We start from the raw sequence: 18,051 nt of genomic DNA on the forward strand, positions 1-18,051 counted from the left end.
TTCCTGACTCTCAGCTGCAAGTGATGGAAAAGTCAGCTCAAACGGGTTTAATCAAGAAAGGAAACCACAGGCTCACTTAGCTTAAAAGTTTGTGGCAGCCAGGGGTGGTGGCTCACACCTGTAATCCCAGCACTTTGGAAGGTGGAGCCGGGATCACAAGATCAGGAGTTCAAGACCAGCCTGGCCAACAGACCAGCCTAGTCAATATGGTGAAACCTCATCTCTACTAAAAATACAAAAATTAGCCAGGAATGGTGGCTGTAATCCCAGCTACTCGGGAGACTGAGGCAGGAGTACTACTTGAACCCGGAAGGCAGAGGTTGCAGTGAGCAGAAGATCACATCACTGTACTCCAGCCTGGGCGACCGAGCGACACTCTGACACACACACAAAAAAGTGTGAGGCAGAGTCCACCTCAGACCAGCCAAGCCATGAGGTCTTAGTCCTTTCACTCCTCTGACCAGGTCTTACTCCTGGACAGGCTGCCCCCAGGCAGCAAACCCCAGCAGAAGCCAGCTCACATCCTCTCCCAGTCAAGTCTCCCCACCCTACTCCAGCAAAGTGCTACAACTTTCACAGGCTCTGACTGGGTCACAGGTCTGTCTCCAAACCAATCACTGCCCAAGATGCAAACCCATAACTGGCCAGTCCCACCTAAGTTACTAACCATCCACAAGGCATGGACTGGAGAGAGGAAGGGGTAGCTCTCAGGAAAAGTAGGATGTAGAGACCAGGAGGAAGGCAATGGGAGCTAGATGGGCTGCCCACCACCAAGCCTGTGAATTATTAGGTACCATGTATGTGAGCACACAGGACGCTTCAGGCACAGGGCCACGTCCCATTCCTAAAAGCCTTTCTATGCCGCATTTCTTACAGCCTTCTGGAAAAACACAAAGGCTGCAAATCGAATCTCCTTGAAGGTTGCAAGGTGAATGGCAGTCAACGGTTCCAACTCCATTCTGCTTAAGTCGTCCACCCAAGAGGACTTTTCTCTATTCTATGTCTTCTCTATTCTATGCCACCTAATGAGCTGAGACTCCAATCCAGTCAGCAACATGACCCCACCAATGAAGTCAAACATCCCAATCTGTTTTCAGACATACAAAGGCAGGAGACTGATTGGAACGCTGCTGCAGTAGATCCCCTAGAGGTCCAGCTTACAGGAAGGAGGACTCCAGGATGGCCCTAAGTGGTCCACAGAGCGGTAGATCATGGCACCACCAGCAGACACAGCAAAGCATGCCAAGGGCAGAGGTGAAGGTGTATCCATTTTGGAGTGGGCTGTCTGGACATCCAAGCACAGCAGACAGCGCTGGAGAGCAACTGTCCAGGTGCCATGGAGGCTGTGGTTCTGAGACCACCTGGGGAAAATCTAAAGGGCCGAAGAGCATGAGCAGTGCTACGCAAAGCCAAACGCTTGGGGAGAGCAGGCACCACTGGAAGGAGTTGAGAAGTGAAAAGAGAGACCAATGCAGCAAGGGGCAAGGGAACCAGGGAGGCAGACACCTCTCACTGTTAGGCCTTGTCATTCATTCCAAGTATCCATGACGAGCACAGAGGACGGCGCCCTAAAGAGAAGACAACCTGGCGTGACATCTTCCCAGACGGATGATACCACTTCCTTCCTATTTCCCAATTTGAGGGAGCCCACAAAGTGATCAGATAGGAAACCACGTCCGCAGTGCTCTCAACACAGAAGCATCGTCACTAGGGTGATGAGGAGGTAGTACCCGTCTGGTCACACCCCAACTCCAAACTGGGCTGACAGGCAATGCGCAAGTCTTGTGCATAACATCCAGTGCAAATACCAACTGCCAAATACACCCGAACACCTAAGGCGCCCACTCCCCACTCCAGGCCAGGGTTTTCACTACTTTCCTTCAGGTATACAGGACTGTAGCAGCCAGGGGGAACATGCTGTATCTGTCTGCACAAAAGACCCTGCTCCTTCTGGAAACTCCTCCCAAACTTCCTGTGGGCACTGCCACTTTCTTACAAGGCCCTCTCATGCCACCCCCAAGCCAAGCCAAAGTGCTTCTCCTGAAGTTTCCAGAACTGGAAGCTAGAAAGTAATTCCTCTCTACAACAGGTCAAACTCAGGAGCTACTGCCTTTCCCAACACATGAAGCAGCCCATCCATAAGACAGGCGGACACACACACACACACACACACACACACACACACACAGTGCCGAGGACCAGAAACAGAAAAGATTCCCTCTCCTTTCTCCCCACCCTAATTTCAATCCCAAACAGCACTTATTTAAGCTCAGTGTTCAAAGAAGGGAAAACGCGGGGGAGAAATGCAGGAGGAGCTCGCAGGAGGGCAGTGCTGAAGCTCTTCTGGGAGAAGACAGGCTCCTCACTCAGGGGCAGTACTTGCTTGCCCAGCAAGCATCAAGGTGAGAAATGAAATGCTTGAGAAACTCCCTGAAGACAGAAGTGAAGGTGGAATACCCATTTATAAACCTTTCCCTCACAGGGGAGCCTAAAACTTAACATGTAGCCCACTTCTGCCACTGCCAGGCAAAAGGGGAGCAGATACCAACATCAGGTGGTTACTGAGAGCCCCCAGAAACATAAGGTGGGGTTGGGGGAAATGGAGGCTGCAAAAAAAAAAAAAAAAGATCACTTGACTCTATTCCTCTCTGTTAACTGAAGGGGAAGAAGCCAAGCACGGAAACGCAGGTATCAGTTTCTGGTTACCCAGGGGGGAAGAACAGATGAGAGAAAACAGGCAGGACAATCAGACCCAACAGATCTCCCAGCCTCTGCCAAGGGCTCATAAGTTCAGAGAAGCTACAGGAGGGGCCACAGCTCTTGCCTGGGTCACAGCACAGTCTCCTCATGACTGCAGGAGGCCTTGGGGCGGGGGTTCAGGCCACCTGGGCGGCACCACCTCTCCCAACATGGGCCCCACTCCAGGCAGTAACTCAAGCACCAGGAGAGAATGGCAGGACAGGGAGAAAAAACAGCACCACGCAAGACTCTCTTCAGCTCAGAACAGGATCTGAAGCTGCAGCCAGCCAGCAGCTGCAGTAGGACAGTGTGACAGAGAGGTCCCCAAGGGTGACTACAGGCAAATGCAGAGTCTGTGGTTCAACCAGAACAAGAAGGTATTCACAACTTCACGCAGTGACCACACACCAGCCAAAGCACTCTGTTGCTCCTCACGACCTTACCTTTCAGTTACTCCTATTTTGCCTTCTGGATCCAAGGCCCAGCAGCAGGCCCAACTATTTGATGGTCACATCATAGAGTTGATGACATCACTGCCCATCCAGGGACACTGGCTCCACTACTCTTCTCCCGCTAACAGGACCTTAGCGTCTCCTGGGAACATATCCTCTATTGTGGGCCTTTTTGGGTGGAACTCACACCAGATCAGGGGTAAACCAATCAACTAATTCAATCAAGCTGCTAATTCAATCAAAGCCCAGAGAAGGCATAAGGAAATGTTTGCTGGGGCTTCTGGCAAAGCTGGGAGTTCGGTGAGGGGAAAACCCTGAAACTGCTAGGATGGAGAGGAAGACGCCCCACAGTGTGATGGCAGCACTGCAAAAGAGGAAGGCAGAAACCAGGTCCTCACCTGACTGAAAACTTGCCTTTAGGCCTGAGTGACCATCAGCCCCTTTGTGTCTAAGCTCTCGCCACCAGAACAGTGCTAACTTCCCTCTGGGGCTGGACGGGCCACAGAATTAGTATAGGAAGTAAAGACAGGTGCTGTGCAGGCAACAGCCAACTGAACACGGAAGGAAACAACGTGAACCAATTACCACCCAAAAGGGTAAGCTGTTCTTATTTCATACCCCTTCACATCACTATCACGGATCTCCCACTGACAGCGCTGAAAAGCCAGCTTGCCGACTGCTTGCCTAGGCACCATGCAAGATGCCCCGAGGAGGTGAATGGAGTTGGGCAGTCTAGAAAGGGTTCTGGAGAGCTGGCCTGCAGAACAGGAGGGCCGTTAGCTGCCATGGTAACTACCACATCACCCTGGGGGAAAGAGGATGTGGCCACCTCCCCACACCCAACTGAAGCTGGGCCAGGAACCTGATGACTAGAAGGGGGGACTTCAAAACAAGTCATCAAGGGGATAAGAACCTAAACCCAGTGTGTGCAGGTGGCTGCCCAGAAAGCCAATGTGACCAGGAGTGTGGGTGGGAAACAGAGAAGAGTACACTGCCGAGCTGAAGGCATAAGCAGGCCGTGCGACTGCCAGAGCCTGGGAGTGCTGCCAGCCCACTGGGATCTCAGTGTGGGCCACAGGTCACACGCACCTGAGTCCTCCCAGTAACTCACCCACTGCTGACACCCGCACCACAGAACCCCCCACCAGAGTCAAGCCAGCCACAGCCACCGCCCTACAAAACCATGCTGTGTACCCAGCACATGAGTGACCAATCTCCACAGCAGCCACGAGGCTGACCCACCACAGTGTGTAGCCTGGACAAAGCAGCACCCCACTTTCTGGCCACAGCAAATGAAAATCTAGGGAGGTGTGTGTCCAGGAATGCCAAATGTTTGGTCACATGACCAAAAAAGGCTGAAGGATCCCAGGGGACCCAGGCTTCGCAGATGAGGTGGCATTTGAACAGTGCCTAGGGATCAAGCGTGGCCTTCTCTGTTAGAGTGAAAAATAACAGATGAGAAAGAGGAAAACACACCTCATACCCCTTCCTCAGCCGGTTCCAGAGAAAGCACAGAGTATTTCAGGGACCACTGTCCTCCCAGCCTGGCATAAAAGCAGCGTACAGATGAAGCTGGCATAAAGAGCTGGACTCAGGCAGGAAAGGGGAGTGCCTGCACAGCATGTGCCCACTGCCCTCTCACAGGTGACACGGGAGGCAGACAGCAGGTGGGCGTGTTCCAATCCCTGTCTCACCCCACCTAGCCTCCTTCCAGCTGTGTGTCCGCTTAGCCTCAGTTTCCTCACTAGCACCTGCCTCCTGTTTAATCTACACCTGCTATAAAGATTTCATGTGTTTTGAATGCAGAAGTGCTGAAAACTGCTGGCACCTAGACGTGCTCAGTAACGCTGACAGCCATTCCCAAAACTGGCCCTGTTCACAGTAAAAGCACCAAGTATTTGGGCACCCACATGCTGTGGCAGTTCTAGATATTTGGGCAGCAACTCCTGCTCTGCTACTGGGGCACTCACAATCACATGGAAAACGTAACCAACAAGCCCCATTATCAGCAGGAATACACGGTTTTAAAATGATGAATGGTTCCTGAGGGAGATGGTCTTGGACTAAGCCAGGCAAGGTTTCAGAAAAGGGAGGCAGTAAGGATGACAGGAAGCCCCCAACTGGAGGCAGCACAAAGATCAAATTCCAGGTGTCACACACATACAGGTAAGGCTGTTCTGAGAGTTACACTGATGCTGTTCTGATGACAAGATAGAACTTCATTTCAAAGCACGGCTGGATTAGGAGTAGCTTCTGCCCTTGAATTTTCTTTAAAACAGTTACTCAAAGCACACCTGTTATGTGAAAGTTTCAGAAGGTTTCTGATGATAAAAATGAACCCTCATACTCAAAACGGTTTGGCACCACTAGGCTAGAGGAATTTAAAGGGGGAATGGTTGTAGGGACTGGGAAGAATGGAATTGAAAATGTAACATGAAAACACTTCAGTTTGCAAGGATACACCTTAGAAGACTCAATGGAGTTCAGCTTCCACACTGGGCACCACTGATGTGGGGAAGACTGTCGTAGTTAAGCCCCCTGCCATCACAGCCACCCAGTGCTGGCTTCAGGCCCAGGGCTTCTGGTTCCATTGTCTGCAATACCAGACAAATCGGTGAATCTCTCCTTGCCCCTAAATGAAGATGAAACACTTACCCTAGGAGTAGATCAAAGAACTAACGAGACACTCCACACAGTAGTGTCTGGCACTGTGTAAGTACTCAGTAAACAGTGGCTGTTGGTCTTGCAGCCTTTGCTGCCCAGCAGACACCACTGCTGGCACACAGGAGACGGAGCCTAACTGCATGCCGGGGAAACCTGATGAGCCCCCTGAGGCTTTCCAAGATTCATTTTCCTGCAGTGGATGAACCCAGGAAGCTTTGCTGCAGTCCCAGTAAAATCCAAGGGCCTTTAACCCCAATTGCCTGGCAATCTTTGGGATGGGAGTTCCCAGAGGGCAGCTGGTACCTCACCTGACATGACCCCTCTCCTTTTGAATAGGCTCCATACAGAATCGCAGGACCTCCTGGTACTTGGATGGTCACAGAATCCAAGGGCCCATACAGAGGTCCTGAGCATGTCCACATGGCCACCTTGCAGTGCCCCTGGAATGAGTCAGGCCAGCTCTGATAATAATCCACCGCTTCCCTAAGCACATCACAGAACTCTCACCTTCCTCACCCTAGGCTTGTCTCCAAAAGTCACACAGAGCAAACCTAATCCAGAGGGTACAACACCCCAAATACTGAAAAACAGCCCAACAGACATGCTACCCCAAGGCCCTTCGCATTTTCTCAAGCCCAGACACCCACACCATACCCACAGACACAGCTTGACATCTGCCCCTGCCCCATCCCATGTCAGAGAGGGCAAACTGCCCGATGACTTACTATTCCTCATGCCAGAGACAACGCAAGAAGTCCCTGCCAGCCTGACTACAGAACTTATTCTGAAAACCTGGATGACAGAATATACTTAAGAAAGCATCTCATATTCTTAAGAATTCTCAACCGTTTTCAAATAAGGCATGGGGAGAATTGTTCCATTCGGACTTGAGACCTGTAGCACCATCAGGCCATCCCTGACTGCCGATCCCACAAGCCATTGCACCCCACCCCAGGTTGTCCATGTACATGCTCTATCTGCCCTCTTCCCTATGAGGCCCCAGGTCCCTTGGGCGCAGGGGATGGGCATCTTCAGGTGCGCAACCTCTATACCCAGCACATAAGCACTTGCTAATCAGTTGATGACTGAAACGTAATTGTACTGCCTCCCATGACATGGAATCCACTCAGAGAATACTTTTAAACACAGCATGCAGAATTATTGGTAGTTCTTTCTTACTCAGTAGATGCTTCCCGGTTCAGGGAATTCCTATGGCAACTCCACACCCTGCTCTGAGAGTGAAAAGCAGCACTTTTGGAAGGGTGCTCCAAACATGGGTGCTAGCGAGAACACATTGGAATGAAATGCACTGCCTCTCCTGGACCCACTGGGACACAAACTTAGCCACCCATTCTGACAAACAGCTCCTGGTCCCCAAAGGGACCAGGCAGACACACGACAGCTTACCACTAGCTATACAAAGGAAAAGCACCACTTGTAGTGACAAAGCACCCAGTTTCCAGAAAATGACAGTGGGGGAGTAGCCAGGAGACCCCTCCCACTGGACTGTAGTTACCTGAGTCACCTAGAGTCAGTCTGGTTAAACTGGAGCTCCATCTGAGAAGATGCTTGCAGACACCAAAATCAAGAAAAGGTGAGCCCAGGTGTCCTCCTTCACCTAAGAGGGCTTGGCACCCTTAAGGTACATGTCCCATCTCACACGGCTGCCCAGGGGCTGACGTGACCATGGTGCCTTTTTACATCCGTATCCAAGATAAAGCCCCTGCCCACAGGCTGGTCTTAAGACAGTCCTCCAGGGCTCTGGGACCTCTGACTAGGACAACAAAGACTGAGGACTACCCAGAAACCCCAGTGAGGACAGACAGTAAAGTCCACTTTCTCTTGAGAGACAGCGAGTCACAGACAAGGACATACACCTGTATCACAGGTGACACTTGCTACCTTTCTATTTCCCGAAGTCAGAGAACACTATGCTGCTCCTCTCCTGTGTCCTGGCCACAAGACACAGAAGAAAGACAGAAGTGTTCCTGAATCTGGGCAACTGTGGGTCAGGTGGCATCTACATGTTTGGGTTTAGGGTCCTCTAATATTTTGGATAGGGTCAGAATATAGAGTTCTCCATTTTGCAATTTATATTATTCTGCTTTTCTGTAGAATCAATGGCATTTCAGGTTAACATCAAAAGTACTGTAATCTTGAAGCAGAGCGCAAACTGATCACACAGACTCATGAAAAGTTCCACATCAGTTGATAGTTGCCACACTGTGGTCTGGCCCAGGATTCTGTCCGTGACAGAGACCTTAAGATGTTCATGGGACAGGCTGTCTCGTATCATCAACCTGTTAGACCTAACACAGGTAGATCCAGCCCCAAGCTGTTTTCTCATGTAAACTTGTATGGGACATTACAGGCTTCCCAAGTTTTCTTACCAGCTAAAAAATGCTGCCCCCTCATGCCTCTTCTGGAGCCATCTCTCCATCTTTCAAGGCAGCGTGGTGGTGTTCAAAGTTGGAAGGACTCTAAGCACTGTCACTTAATGACTCTGGGTAAGTCCCTAACTTTGGTTCCACCACCTCCCATTAGGTCAATAAGAAACAAAAGCATCTTGTCCTCTGCTTGCCCCAGGAGATACCCACTGAGCAGCACCTATTACCTTCTGCACCTGCAAAAGGGGAGACTGGCTCCCTCACTCACAAGGCCTTTGGGAGGAAGCAGAACTCTGACAGGGTGCCACACAAACTAACAAAGCATACACCTTGGTTTAGAATTTTCTTAGTTGAGAAACTGCACACATCGTACCTTGCAAAAATCTATTTTAAAAAAAAATCTTCTAGGACAATTCACATTAGCCTCTGCTGTCCCTTCCAGGATCTGAACTTAGAGCTGGAGGGAGCTTTATGGGGTGCATACACCACCAGTTCCCAATCCCACCCCATGGACAAGAAACTCGCAGGCAGGCCAGGGAAGCAACATCTAACCTTCCATTTCTTAGGTAGGAAAGTTATCTTTCTTGCTGTGTCTCTGTAGAGTCCCTCGGTCACCTCCGCTTGGTCTCTGTTGTCTCAAGAGCTGTGAGAAAGAAAGCAGCTCCCAAGGACGTTTCCTGCTCAGATCCTGGCAGCTGGAGGCACTGACACACGCATCCAGGGATAGTTCAGCTCCCTCTTTGCTGCAGGACCTTCTCAGGTATCTCCCTGATCTGAACACAGGGCATTCACCTGCAGCTAGCAAGCCCTGCCCTGTGCTGTTATTTTGCTTGTTATGAGGATGCAGTACACCATCTAGTATCTGCCATAACTTTCCTCTAAAACCTGTTTGTTCAACATCACTTAACATCCGCGTTCCTCACAGTTCTACTGAGCAGGGTCTCAAGCCACCTGTGATTCTTTCAGTCTCCAAAGTTCTGCACTAGAAGATTCCATGACTGAACTTTTGGACATAAGATGGTCACAAGGGCTTCCTGGTAAAATGGCACTCAAATGTAGCTCCTGGGGCACAGGTCCAAGATGGAGGCTAGCATTCAGTCGGTTTAAGCAGCAAGTAGAAAGCGTGTCTACCGCTTCTGCTCTAGAGGGAGAAGACAAGACATGAAACATCTCCAAGGAGCTTGAGTGCCGCTCAGGAAGATAAAACTTGTACGTCCACAAAACGATGAGTGTCCCAGGCAGATGGGAACCGAATCACCTGCTGAGAGGAGACTGCTCACTACGACTGCTGTGCGAGAGAGTAAGACACGGTCCTTCACTTTACCCACAATGCAGCAAGAGGAAGCTGGAACAATCACGCACACACTGCACTTCAGAGATTTTCAACATCCAGGGCTGAAAGGGTGCACGGCAAAAAGAAAGGCTCTGACTGCTCTGAAAAACTGTTAGTAGCCTTTTGAAAAGGAGAGTAGAGGATTTACTTTATTACTGAATTGGCAGAAATTATTAACTGTGAGCCTGCTGCTATAGGAATTCAAAAATGCATACACTCCAGGGGCTAAAAGTTACAGCGAAGAAACAATTTTCCTCCTAAGAATTCCTTTGTCAAGGGGATGGTTGGTAAACATGACTTCGTCACTTCCTTAACTTTCCAGATACTTGTGGATATTAGGTCAGCTCCTGACACTGATCTTGCAAGCAATAGCTAAGTTTGTTAACCATAATTGCATGTCCATAAAGGTAAGCATTACATGACACAATTCTCTGCCGCTTCTCTCAGAAGAGGTTTAATTTTAGTGTTGGCTCTTCAACACTGTCCCCGTTTTTTTTTTCCCTTTCCATGAGCATCTTAAATATGTGTCAACTAAATATCCAGCAGTGGAGTCCATCATTGCGCAGGCCAGAGAGGAGACAGCGGGCCAGGAGCGCCTGTGCTGGAGCCACCTGCTCTCACCTGAACCCACACTGATCTGAGAGAAACTGCAGACACACTGACATGCCTGGTCCTCACCACCACCTCTGCCAGCAACCCTGTCCATCGCAGCTCTGGGTTTCTGCATGGTGTTTGCTCAAATCGAATGGTCCTGTCAAATGGCCCATAACGGCGATCAGAGGGTCACTCACAACGTAGGTACTTTCCTCACTGCTCATAAAGAGATAATTTCCCAAATCCATCCATCCCATATTAGTAGGGCTCTGCCCATGATCATCACTAGAGTCTCCGAAAATAATTGGTATGAAATGCAAATTCCACACCAGGTAACATAACCAGGGACCTGCCTATATAACATTTCTGCATATGCTAAGACACACAAAATGAAGGTGTGTTCCCTCCTCCTTTCTCTCTTCTGCCTCAAGGAACCCTTTAGATTAGAGCCTTACACAACAGTGGAACCCCTGAGGTCACTGGGGTAACCTAATCTACAACACTGCCTGATCCCAAAGCTCCCTGAGGTGGCATTAAGGATCAGTGCTAATATCTCAGCAACCTCTCCGACCCTCCCAAAGAGAAGCGAGCACGTGAAATTCAAAAAAATTACCTTCTGACTCCACAAAAGATGCACAAGTCACCAATGCTATTTTTTTCATGTCACCTGTTTTATCCTCTAATATTTCAGTCTTTAAAATTGCAGTGGCACCAGTTACTGCAAAAAGGACATTCTAGAAGGTTTTATATAGCTTGTGCCCACTCCACCCCCAAAGTCATAATAAAAATGTATAACACAACATTTGTTAAACACAATTACCATCAAGTCAATTTTAATGGGACCTGATTACCAGGGATAAGAGCGGTACTTATGTCGCAGCAACCAGAGCCTTAGAAAAACTCAAAACCCTTCAATCTTTACCAAAAATTGTATTATAAGCCAATGTGAATCATTCCAAAAACATCATCAGAGTTAAGCATACTGCTAAGAGTAATCAGCCAAGCTCATGTAAAAATAAAAGCAAAAACCCCCATGGTGAGAGAAACCTGAGTTACCTGGCCAAGCCAAAGATGATTTTTTTCTTCCGTTCACAGCATATTAAAAAGTGATCACAATGGCCACCTATGGCCACTTCCTGGTCTCCCAGACCCTTACTTCATACCTGGATGCTACCACATCTTCCTACTGCCCTGCTCCTGACGCCGGAAGAATGGCCCCTACTGCCAAGAAACTCTTAGAGAAAATATGAGAATAGATCAGTCTTCCCACCCCCCAACACACACACACACACACACACACACACACACACACACGCGGAGGGGGAGGGGGCGGTCCCTCTGCAAACAGTAGCCCCAGCAAGGGGCACCTGAGGAAGTGACACCCTGGAGTTAACCCTGACAGTCTGGGTCACAAACCACCGAGCCGAGACCCCCCAGGTGAGGGAAAGAGCTGACTGAAACACGGGTTTTGGGTAAACGGAGAGGAAACAGTCCTCTTTAATTCACTAGCCAAAAAATGGAGCTCTGGCTTGGTCAGAGACGCAATGAGTACTTAGGCCCAGAAAGGCAACAGGAAGGATCCCACCCTCCCCGCGATCATCTGTCGTCGGCAGCGACCCCAAGAGTGTTTTTGGCAAAGGCATGTCCAGTCACAGAACGGAGACAGACTCTCCACGTACCCTGGTTACCCCGCCAGGCGCAAAACAGACTGGGGGTTCTGTGCGAAGCCGGGAAGGTGCTGCCAGCCGGGAGGAGAGGGAACAAGGACTTCCCTGATCGCCCAGGAGGCCGAGAAATGAGAGACACAGGTTCCCCGAGTCATACCCCGGACACCAGTTGCTTCACAGACCTACTCCCTCCCCTCCCCCGCTCCGGGAGGGCTTCCCGGGGGTCTCGGGTCCCGGAGGGAGGGCGAGGCAGGGGAGCTTCGTCCAGAGCAGTCAGGGTCGTAGGGCTGGAGCAGAAAAGGGGGAAAAGCTCTAGCCTCAGCCCCCCGTCTGCTTCCTCCGCCCAGGCCGCACGGAAGCCTCGGCCTCACGTACCGAGCGTTGCCGGGCTGCCCAACTTGCCCCCGGCACGGGCCCGAGGAGCGAAAGGCAGGGATGGCAGCGGCCCTCGAAGGGAGGTGGGCGCCAGACGGGTCCCCCGAAGCCCGGTGGGCGAAAGGGACAGGAGAGGGGGAGGGTCCCGGGCCCATGCGGCCTCCGACCCAGCTCGCGCGGCGAGTACTTACGTTGCTCTGGGGGTCGATGGCCTGCAGCAGCCGGTCCCTGATCTGCTGCGGAGACGCCGGAGCCGCTGTCATTGCCTGGGCGAGGCGGGGGGTTGCGGCCGGGCCAGCGGGCGGGCGGGCTGAGGCGGGGGACGGGGGTCACTCACTCGCCGGCCTCCGGGAGCCGGAGCCGCATGTTCCCCACGGCGCCGGGGGAGTTGGGGGCGCGCGGGGTGGCGGAGAGGGGAGCCGGGGCCGGGTCTCGGTCCCGGGCCGCCGCCGCCACCAAAGGAGGAGGAGGAGGAGCTGCCGGAGCCGCCGCCGCTTGCTGCCGCCGCCTCGAGAACCAAACTCCAGTGAGCTGCCCCCGCGCGGAGTACTCTGGGTAGTCAGCGCCGCACGCAGCGTCGGCGCCACGCTGAGGAGGTTGGGAGATGGGGCTGGAGGAGACGCCAGGCCTGGGCGGGGCAACCCGCGCTCACGCCCCTCACCAGCGCGCACGCGCGCGCAGGCGCATTCGTCCGCCCGTGCTGCCCCGCCCCACCGCCCAGCCAAGGCAGCCGTTGGGAGGAGGTTGGGCGGGGCAACGGTCGCTGCCTAGAGGCCCCGCCCCGGCACGGGTCACGGGGCGGGGCTTTCCGACGGAAGCGCGCGCGCGAAGTCCTTGAACCCTGACGCTCGCGGCGGTTACCTCAGGGTGGGGAGGGCGACGGGAGAATCCTTTCTCGGGGAGACCCTTCCTGGCGCGTGACTGGGGTACGGGAGTTGCAGGCTTAGCAGCTGTCGAGTTTTTGAGGGGGCGAGGGAACCAGACGTTCACGTTGTGATTCTGCGCCCCGAAGGGTCATCGGAGGGGCTCGGGGATGTCGCCGCGGCCACCCCCCCGCCCCTCAGAGGGTGTGGGAGTGGGTGTGGTGGCGGGGCGGGGGGCCTGCACGGCCACGTGCGACCCCCATCGCGGAAACGTGAAGCAGCAAAGCGCCTCTGGCAGGAGCCGCCCCCACTAGCTGGGAACGCCGGAAAGCCGGAGGTTGCAAACCTGCGTCTCCACCGCGGCTTCTCCACCTCTGCACCACTGGTATTTGGGCGGGATCGCTCTGTCGTCGGGGCGGGCCCTCCGATCTGTCGGAAGTTGAGCGGCATCTCTGGCCACCCTCCCCCAGCCTGCAGTCACTGCCGCCGTCCCCTGGGGGGACACAGTCTCCCCGCCCCCCCCCACAGGCGGAGAACCCCGTGATTGAAAGACCCTTCCACCCACCTCTGCTTGGAGATGCTGTAAAACTGAGACCCTCATTCTCGGAACCAAACATGTCCCACAAGAGGAAACTGAGGCTCAAGATCACCCAGACTTCGGGGTTAAGCCCAGAACAGCAGATGTCAAGTTTAAGGGCGCCCTTCCTCCCTCCACCCTATTTACTGCCTTCTGTAATTGCTCCCCTCTTTCTGGGAGCTCTGTTGGAAATGCTTTGTGAGACGGGGTGCAAAGGCAAGCTCCGCGGCCTCGGGAAAATCTTTTTTTTCCCGCTGTTACAGGAAGACCTAGATTTAAAACAGGAGGAAGACGGCTGATGAGAACCACATGTGTGTCTTGGATCTGCCCGACACCTGTTAGTCTTGTATTTGTTATGCTTCTGGGAAGTATTTTCATTTGCAAAAACGGCTGCTTCTGCACGTGGCTATGGTTGCGTGCTCCTGCACATGTGAAAAGTTTTACATCACACTTGGGAGGAGAAAAGCAACACGGGCTAAAAACACTCGTAATTTACTGCTCCCACCCCCGTCCCACCCAGAATGTGGTGCTGGGTGTACATGGTGTACACGGTCCAAGTTGGAAACTGGCCCATTCGGAGATAATTTTTTATCTCATTTCTGATAAGCAAAATAAACAAAGCCTCCCTCAGGCATATTGCCGTCCTGCCTCTCTTAATGTCTAACTCGGATGTACAGTTTTTTTTTTTTTTAAATAAAGGATTACATAGGAGACAATTTATTTTGCATGGGTCAGGTTATTTTAAGAAACATTTGGGCCATGGCTCACACCTGTAATCCCAACACTTCAGGAGGCCAAGGTGGGTGGATCACATGAGCTCAGGAGTTTGAGATCAGCCTGGCCAACATGGTGAAACCCCATCTTTACTAAAATACAAAAATTAGCCGGGCATGGTGGCACGCCCCTGTAATACCAGCTACTTAGAGGGGTCTGAGGTGGGAGAATTGCTTGAACCTGGGAGGCGGAGGTTGCAGTGAGCTGAGATCGCATCACTGCACTCCCCAGGGCAACATTGCGAGACTCAGCTTCAAACAAACAAAAACAACAAAAATTGGGGGCCAGGCACGGTGGCTCACTCCTGGTAGTTTACGCCTGTAATCCCAGCACTTTGGGAAGCTGAGAAGGGCAGATCACTTGACGTCAGGAGTTCGAGTCCTGTGGAGCCAAAATGGAGAAACCCCATCTCTACTAAAAATACAAAAATTACCTGGGCATGGTGGCATACACCTGTAATCCCAGCTACTGGGAAGGCTGAGGCACAAGAATTCCTTGAACCCAGAAAGCGGAGGCTGCAGTGAGCCAAGATCACACCACTGTACTTCAACCTGGGTGACAGCAAGATTATGTCTCAAAAAATAAATAAATAAATGAACATTTGCAAAGTACTCAACTTACCTGTGTTCCAAAAACTAAGAAGCATTAATATGACTGAGTTCCTGAAGGGCACTGTCTCTTTTTAGTATCCCCGGTAGAAAATCATTATTTGTGGAGTAAGTCAATCAAAGTTTCATCAAATACATGGTAGCTGTACACACACACCCAGACATACGAATGCATTTCAGTTCCCACAGATCAGGTACACTATGGGTCTCAATAGCTATTTCTGGAATGAATGAAACACTTCATAAAATATAACACCATATACATCAGGGTACATAAAACACACAGATACGTATTTAATTTTATTCCATATTTAATATTTATTAAAGGGTGCTTTTGTAATGGCAAAGATTAAATCAGATAGCCATTGAATAGTAGTCTTGAAAGTGTTAGCAAGTTCTCTTAGGTCCAGGGTAGATACCGCAGTTCACTTAGCCAAGTTTCTGCATTGAAACATCCTTGCCATGGCTTCTGTCAGTTATGCAAATATGCGGCGTTACTCCTCTTGCTGTAATGGTCCTTCCTCAATGACAGGTCCCTTACAGTATTTTAGTATAACAAGATCTTTTGTGCTTGGAATGTCCTTTTGTGCTTGGAAAAAGCTGCCTTACCTCTTAGTGAGGGGAACCCCAAAAAGGGAGCAGAAGGGCTGGCTGCAGTGGTTCACACCTATAATCCCAGCACTTTGGGAGGCCGAGGTGGGTGGATCATTTGAGGTGAGGAGTTTGAGACCAGCCTGGCCAACATGGTGAAATCCCATTTCTACTAAGAATATAAAAATTAGCTGGGCATGGTGGTGGGCACCTGTAATCCCAGCTACTTGGGAGGCAAAGGCAGGAGAATCATTTGAACCCAGGAGGTGGAGGCTGCAGTGAGCCAAGATCGCACCACTGCACTCCAGCCTGGCTGACAGAGTGAGACTCTGTCTCATAAATAAAATAGAAATAAATAAATAAAAGATCCGGGCGCAATGGCTCATGACTGTAATCCCAGCACTTTGGGAGGCTGAGGTGGGCAGATCACCCAAAGTCAGGAGTTCGAGACCAGCCTGACCAACATGGTGAAACCCAGTCTCGACTAAAAATACAAAAATTAGCCAGGCGTGGTGGCATGCGGCTGTAATCCCAGCTACTCAGGAGGCTGAGGCAGGAGAATTGCTTAAACCCGGGAGGCACAGGTTGCAGTGAGCCAAGATTGTGCCACTACACTTCAACCTGGGAGGCAGAGTGACACTCTGTCTCGAATGAATGAATGAATGAAAGGGAGAGGAAGTAGCTCACAGTCCAAGACTTGCTCTTGCCACACGAAGACAGGCAAAAAACTTAGTGTCAGGAGGTCAGCTGCAGGGCATCTTCAGCCAAGCTGGACAGCAAGGGAGGAGAATCCTTCTCCCTGGACTCATTTCTGTGGCCTAAGCAGGAACTGGGATATACAAGAGCATTGTAGAGGAAGCAGTGCTCAGGCAGGTTCACACAGCTGTACAGGACCAGTCTTCCACAGCGACACCTTTTGATAGCCAGAAGCAACAGCAGGAATGCGCTCAGACATTTCAGAAGCAAGCCCCTGAGAGGCCATTTAGAGCACAGGGTTACTAAACTTACCCTAATAAGGGATGTGAGGGCTCCAGGGATTAACAGGAAAAGCTGGTGTCACAAAAACAACCACCCCACTTTGACCCCTATGTTTGCTCTGGGTTTAACAGACTGGCAGAATTTTTAAAACCCTTTCTCATATACGAACTCATTCAACCGTATCATTTACCTCAGAAGTACCTAGAGATGAGTTTCATAGTTCTGCTTGGCTTTGCAATAAGTCCTGTTTACTTTAAAGTGAAACCAATTTAAATCGGCTTTGACTAACCCTGACGTGTCAAAGACAGCCAGAATAACTCAATTTTTTATCACATCTTCAAGTAGGGATGGGGATACACAAAGGATACCTGCTCCTGAGAATCCAGTTTTGAAGCCAAGCCCTGGAACCTGGTTGGGGGGATTCATGAATACAATACTTTCATTGCACTGTACAAACACAGCACAACTGAGGCACCAAGGAAGGAAAAAGTAATTAACTGTGAGCATTTTTTAATTTTTTTGAGGCAGAGTCTCGCTCTGTTGCCCAGGCTGAAGTAAAGTGGCACTATCTCGGCTCACTGCAACCTCTGCCTCCCGGGTTCAAGTGATTCTTGTGCCTCAGCCTCCTGCGTAGCTGAAAATACAGGCGCGCTCCACCACGCCAAGCTAAGTTTTGCATTTTAAGTAGAGATGTGGTTTCCCCATGTTGGCCAGGCTCGTCTGGAGCTCCTGACCTCAGCTGATCCGCCCGTCTCAGCCTCCCAAAGTGCTGGGATTACAGGCCTGAGCCATCACACCCTGCCACGCGCCTTGCCAACTGGGAGCATTTCAATAAGTTCATACCCTCTGACCCACTGGGTATGAGTGTACTGAAATTCACAACTTCTAGAAATTTACCCGAAGGAGGCAATCAGATGTAGACAAATGTGTATATACAAGGAAGTTCACTGAAGCACTGTTTGTAAGAGTGAAAGATTGGAAGCAATGTAAGTGCCCAGCAATAGGGAGTATGTAAATAAACTGTGATCAATTCCTTGCAATTGAATTAGAAGGTTATGAATTAGAAGGCGCCACAGGAAGCCTTGTGGGTGCTACGGCAATCTAAGCCTCAATGAGTGGTAACCTCACTGGTGTACACACACGTAGAAATTCAACAAGCTGGCCAGGCACGGTGACTCAGGCCCGTAATCCCAGCACTTTGGGAGGCCGAAGTGGGTGGATCACCTGAGGTCAGGAGTCAGAGACCAGCCTGGCCAACATGGTGAAACCCTGTCTCCACTAGACATACAAAAATTAGCTAGGCATGGTGGTACGCGCCTATAATCCTAGCTTCTCAGAAGGCTGAGGCAGAAGAATCACTTGAACCCAGGAGACAGAGGTTGCAGTGAGCTGACATGGCGACATTACACTCTAGCCTGGGTGACACAGTGAGACTGTCTCAAAAAAAAA

General features: G+C 51.0%; 1 protein-coding gene across 1 annotated transcript in view; it reads right to left on the reverse strand.

Annotated features, from left to right (window-relative positions):
• MED26 (mediator complex subunit 26) overlaps positions 1-12,766 on the reverse strand; it is a 55,154-nt gene extending 42,388 nt beyond the window's left edge. Inside the window, exon 1 of the mRNA XM_017501195.2 lies at positions 12,403-12,766. Within this exon, the coding sequence (XP_017356684.1) occupies positions 12,403-12,474 (72 nt within the window). The 5' untranslated portion in view covers positions 12,475-12,766. The remainder of the gene's footprint in view (positions 1-12,402) is intronic.
• Positions 12,767-18,051: the final 5,285 nt, after the last annotated feature.

This window comes from Cebus imitator, unplaced genomic scaffold (genome assembly GCF_001604975.1).
Source record: "Cebus imitator isolate Cc_AM_T3 unplaced genomic scaffold, Cebus_imitator-1.0 Scaffold280, whole genome shotgun sequence".
Lineage (NCBI taxonomy): Eukaryota > Metazoa > Chordata > Mammalia > Primates > Cebidae > Cebus > Cebus imitator.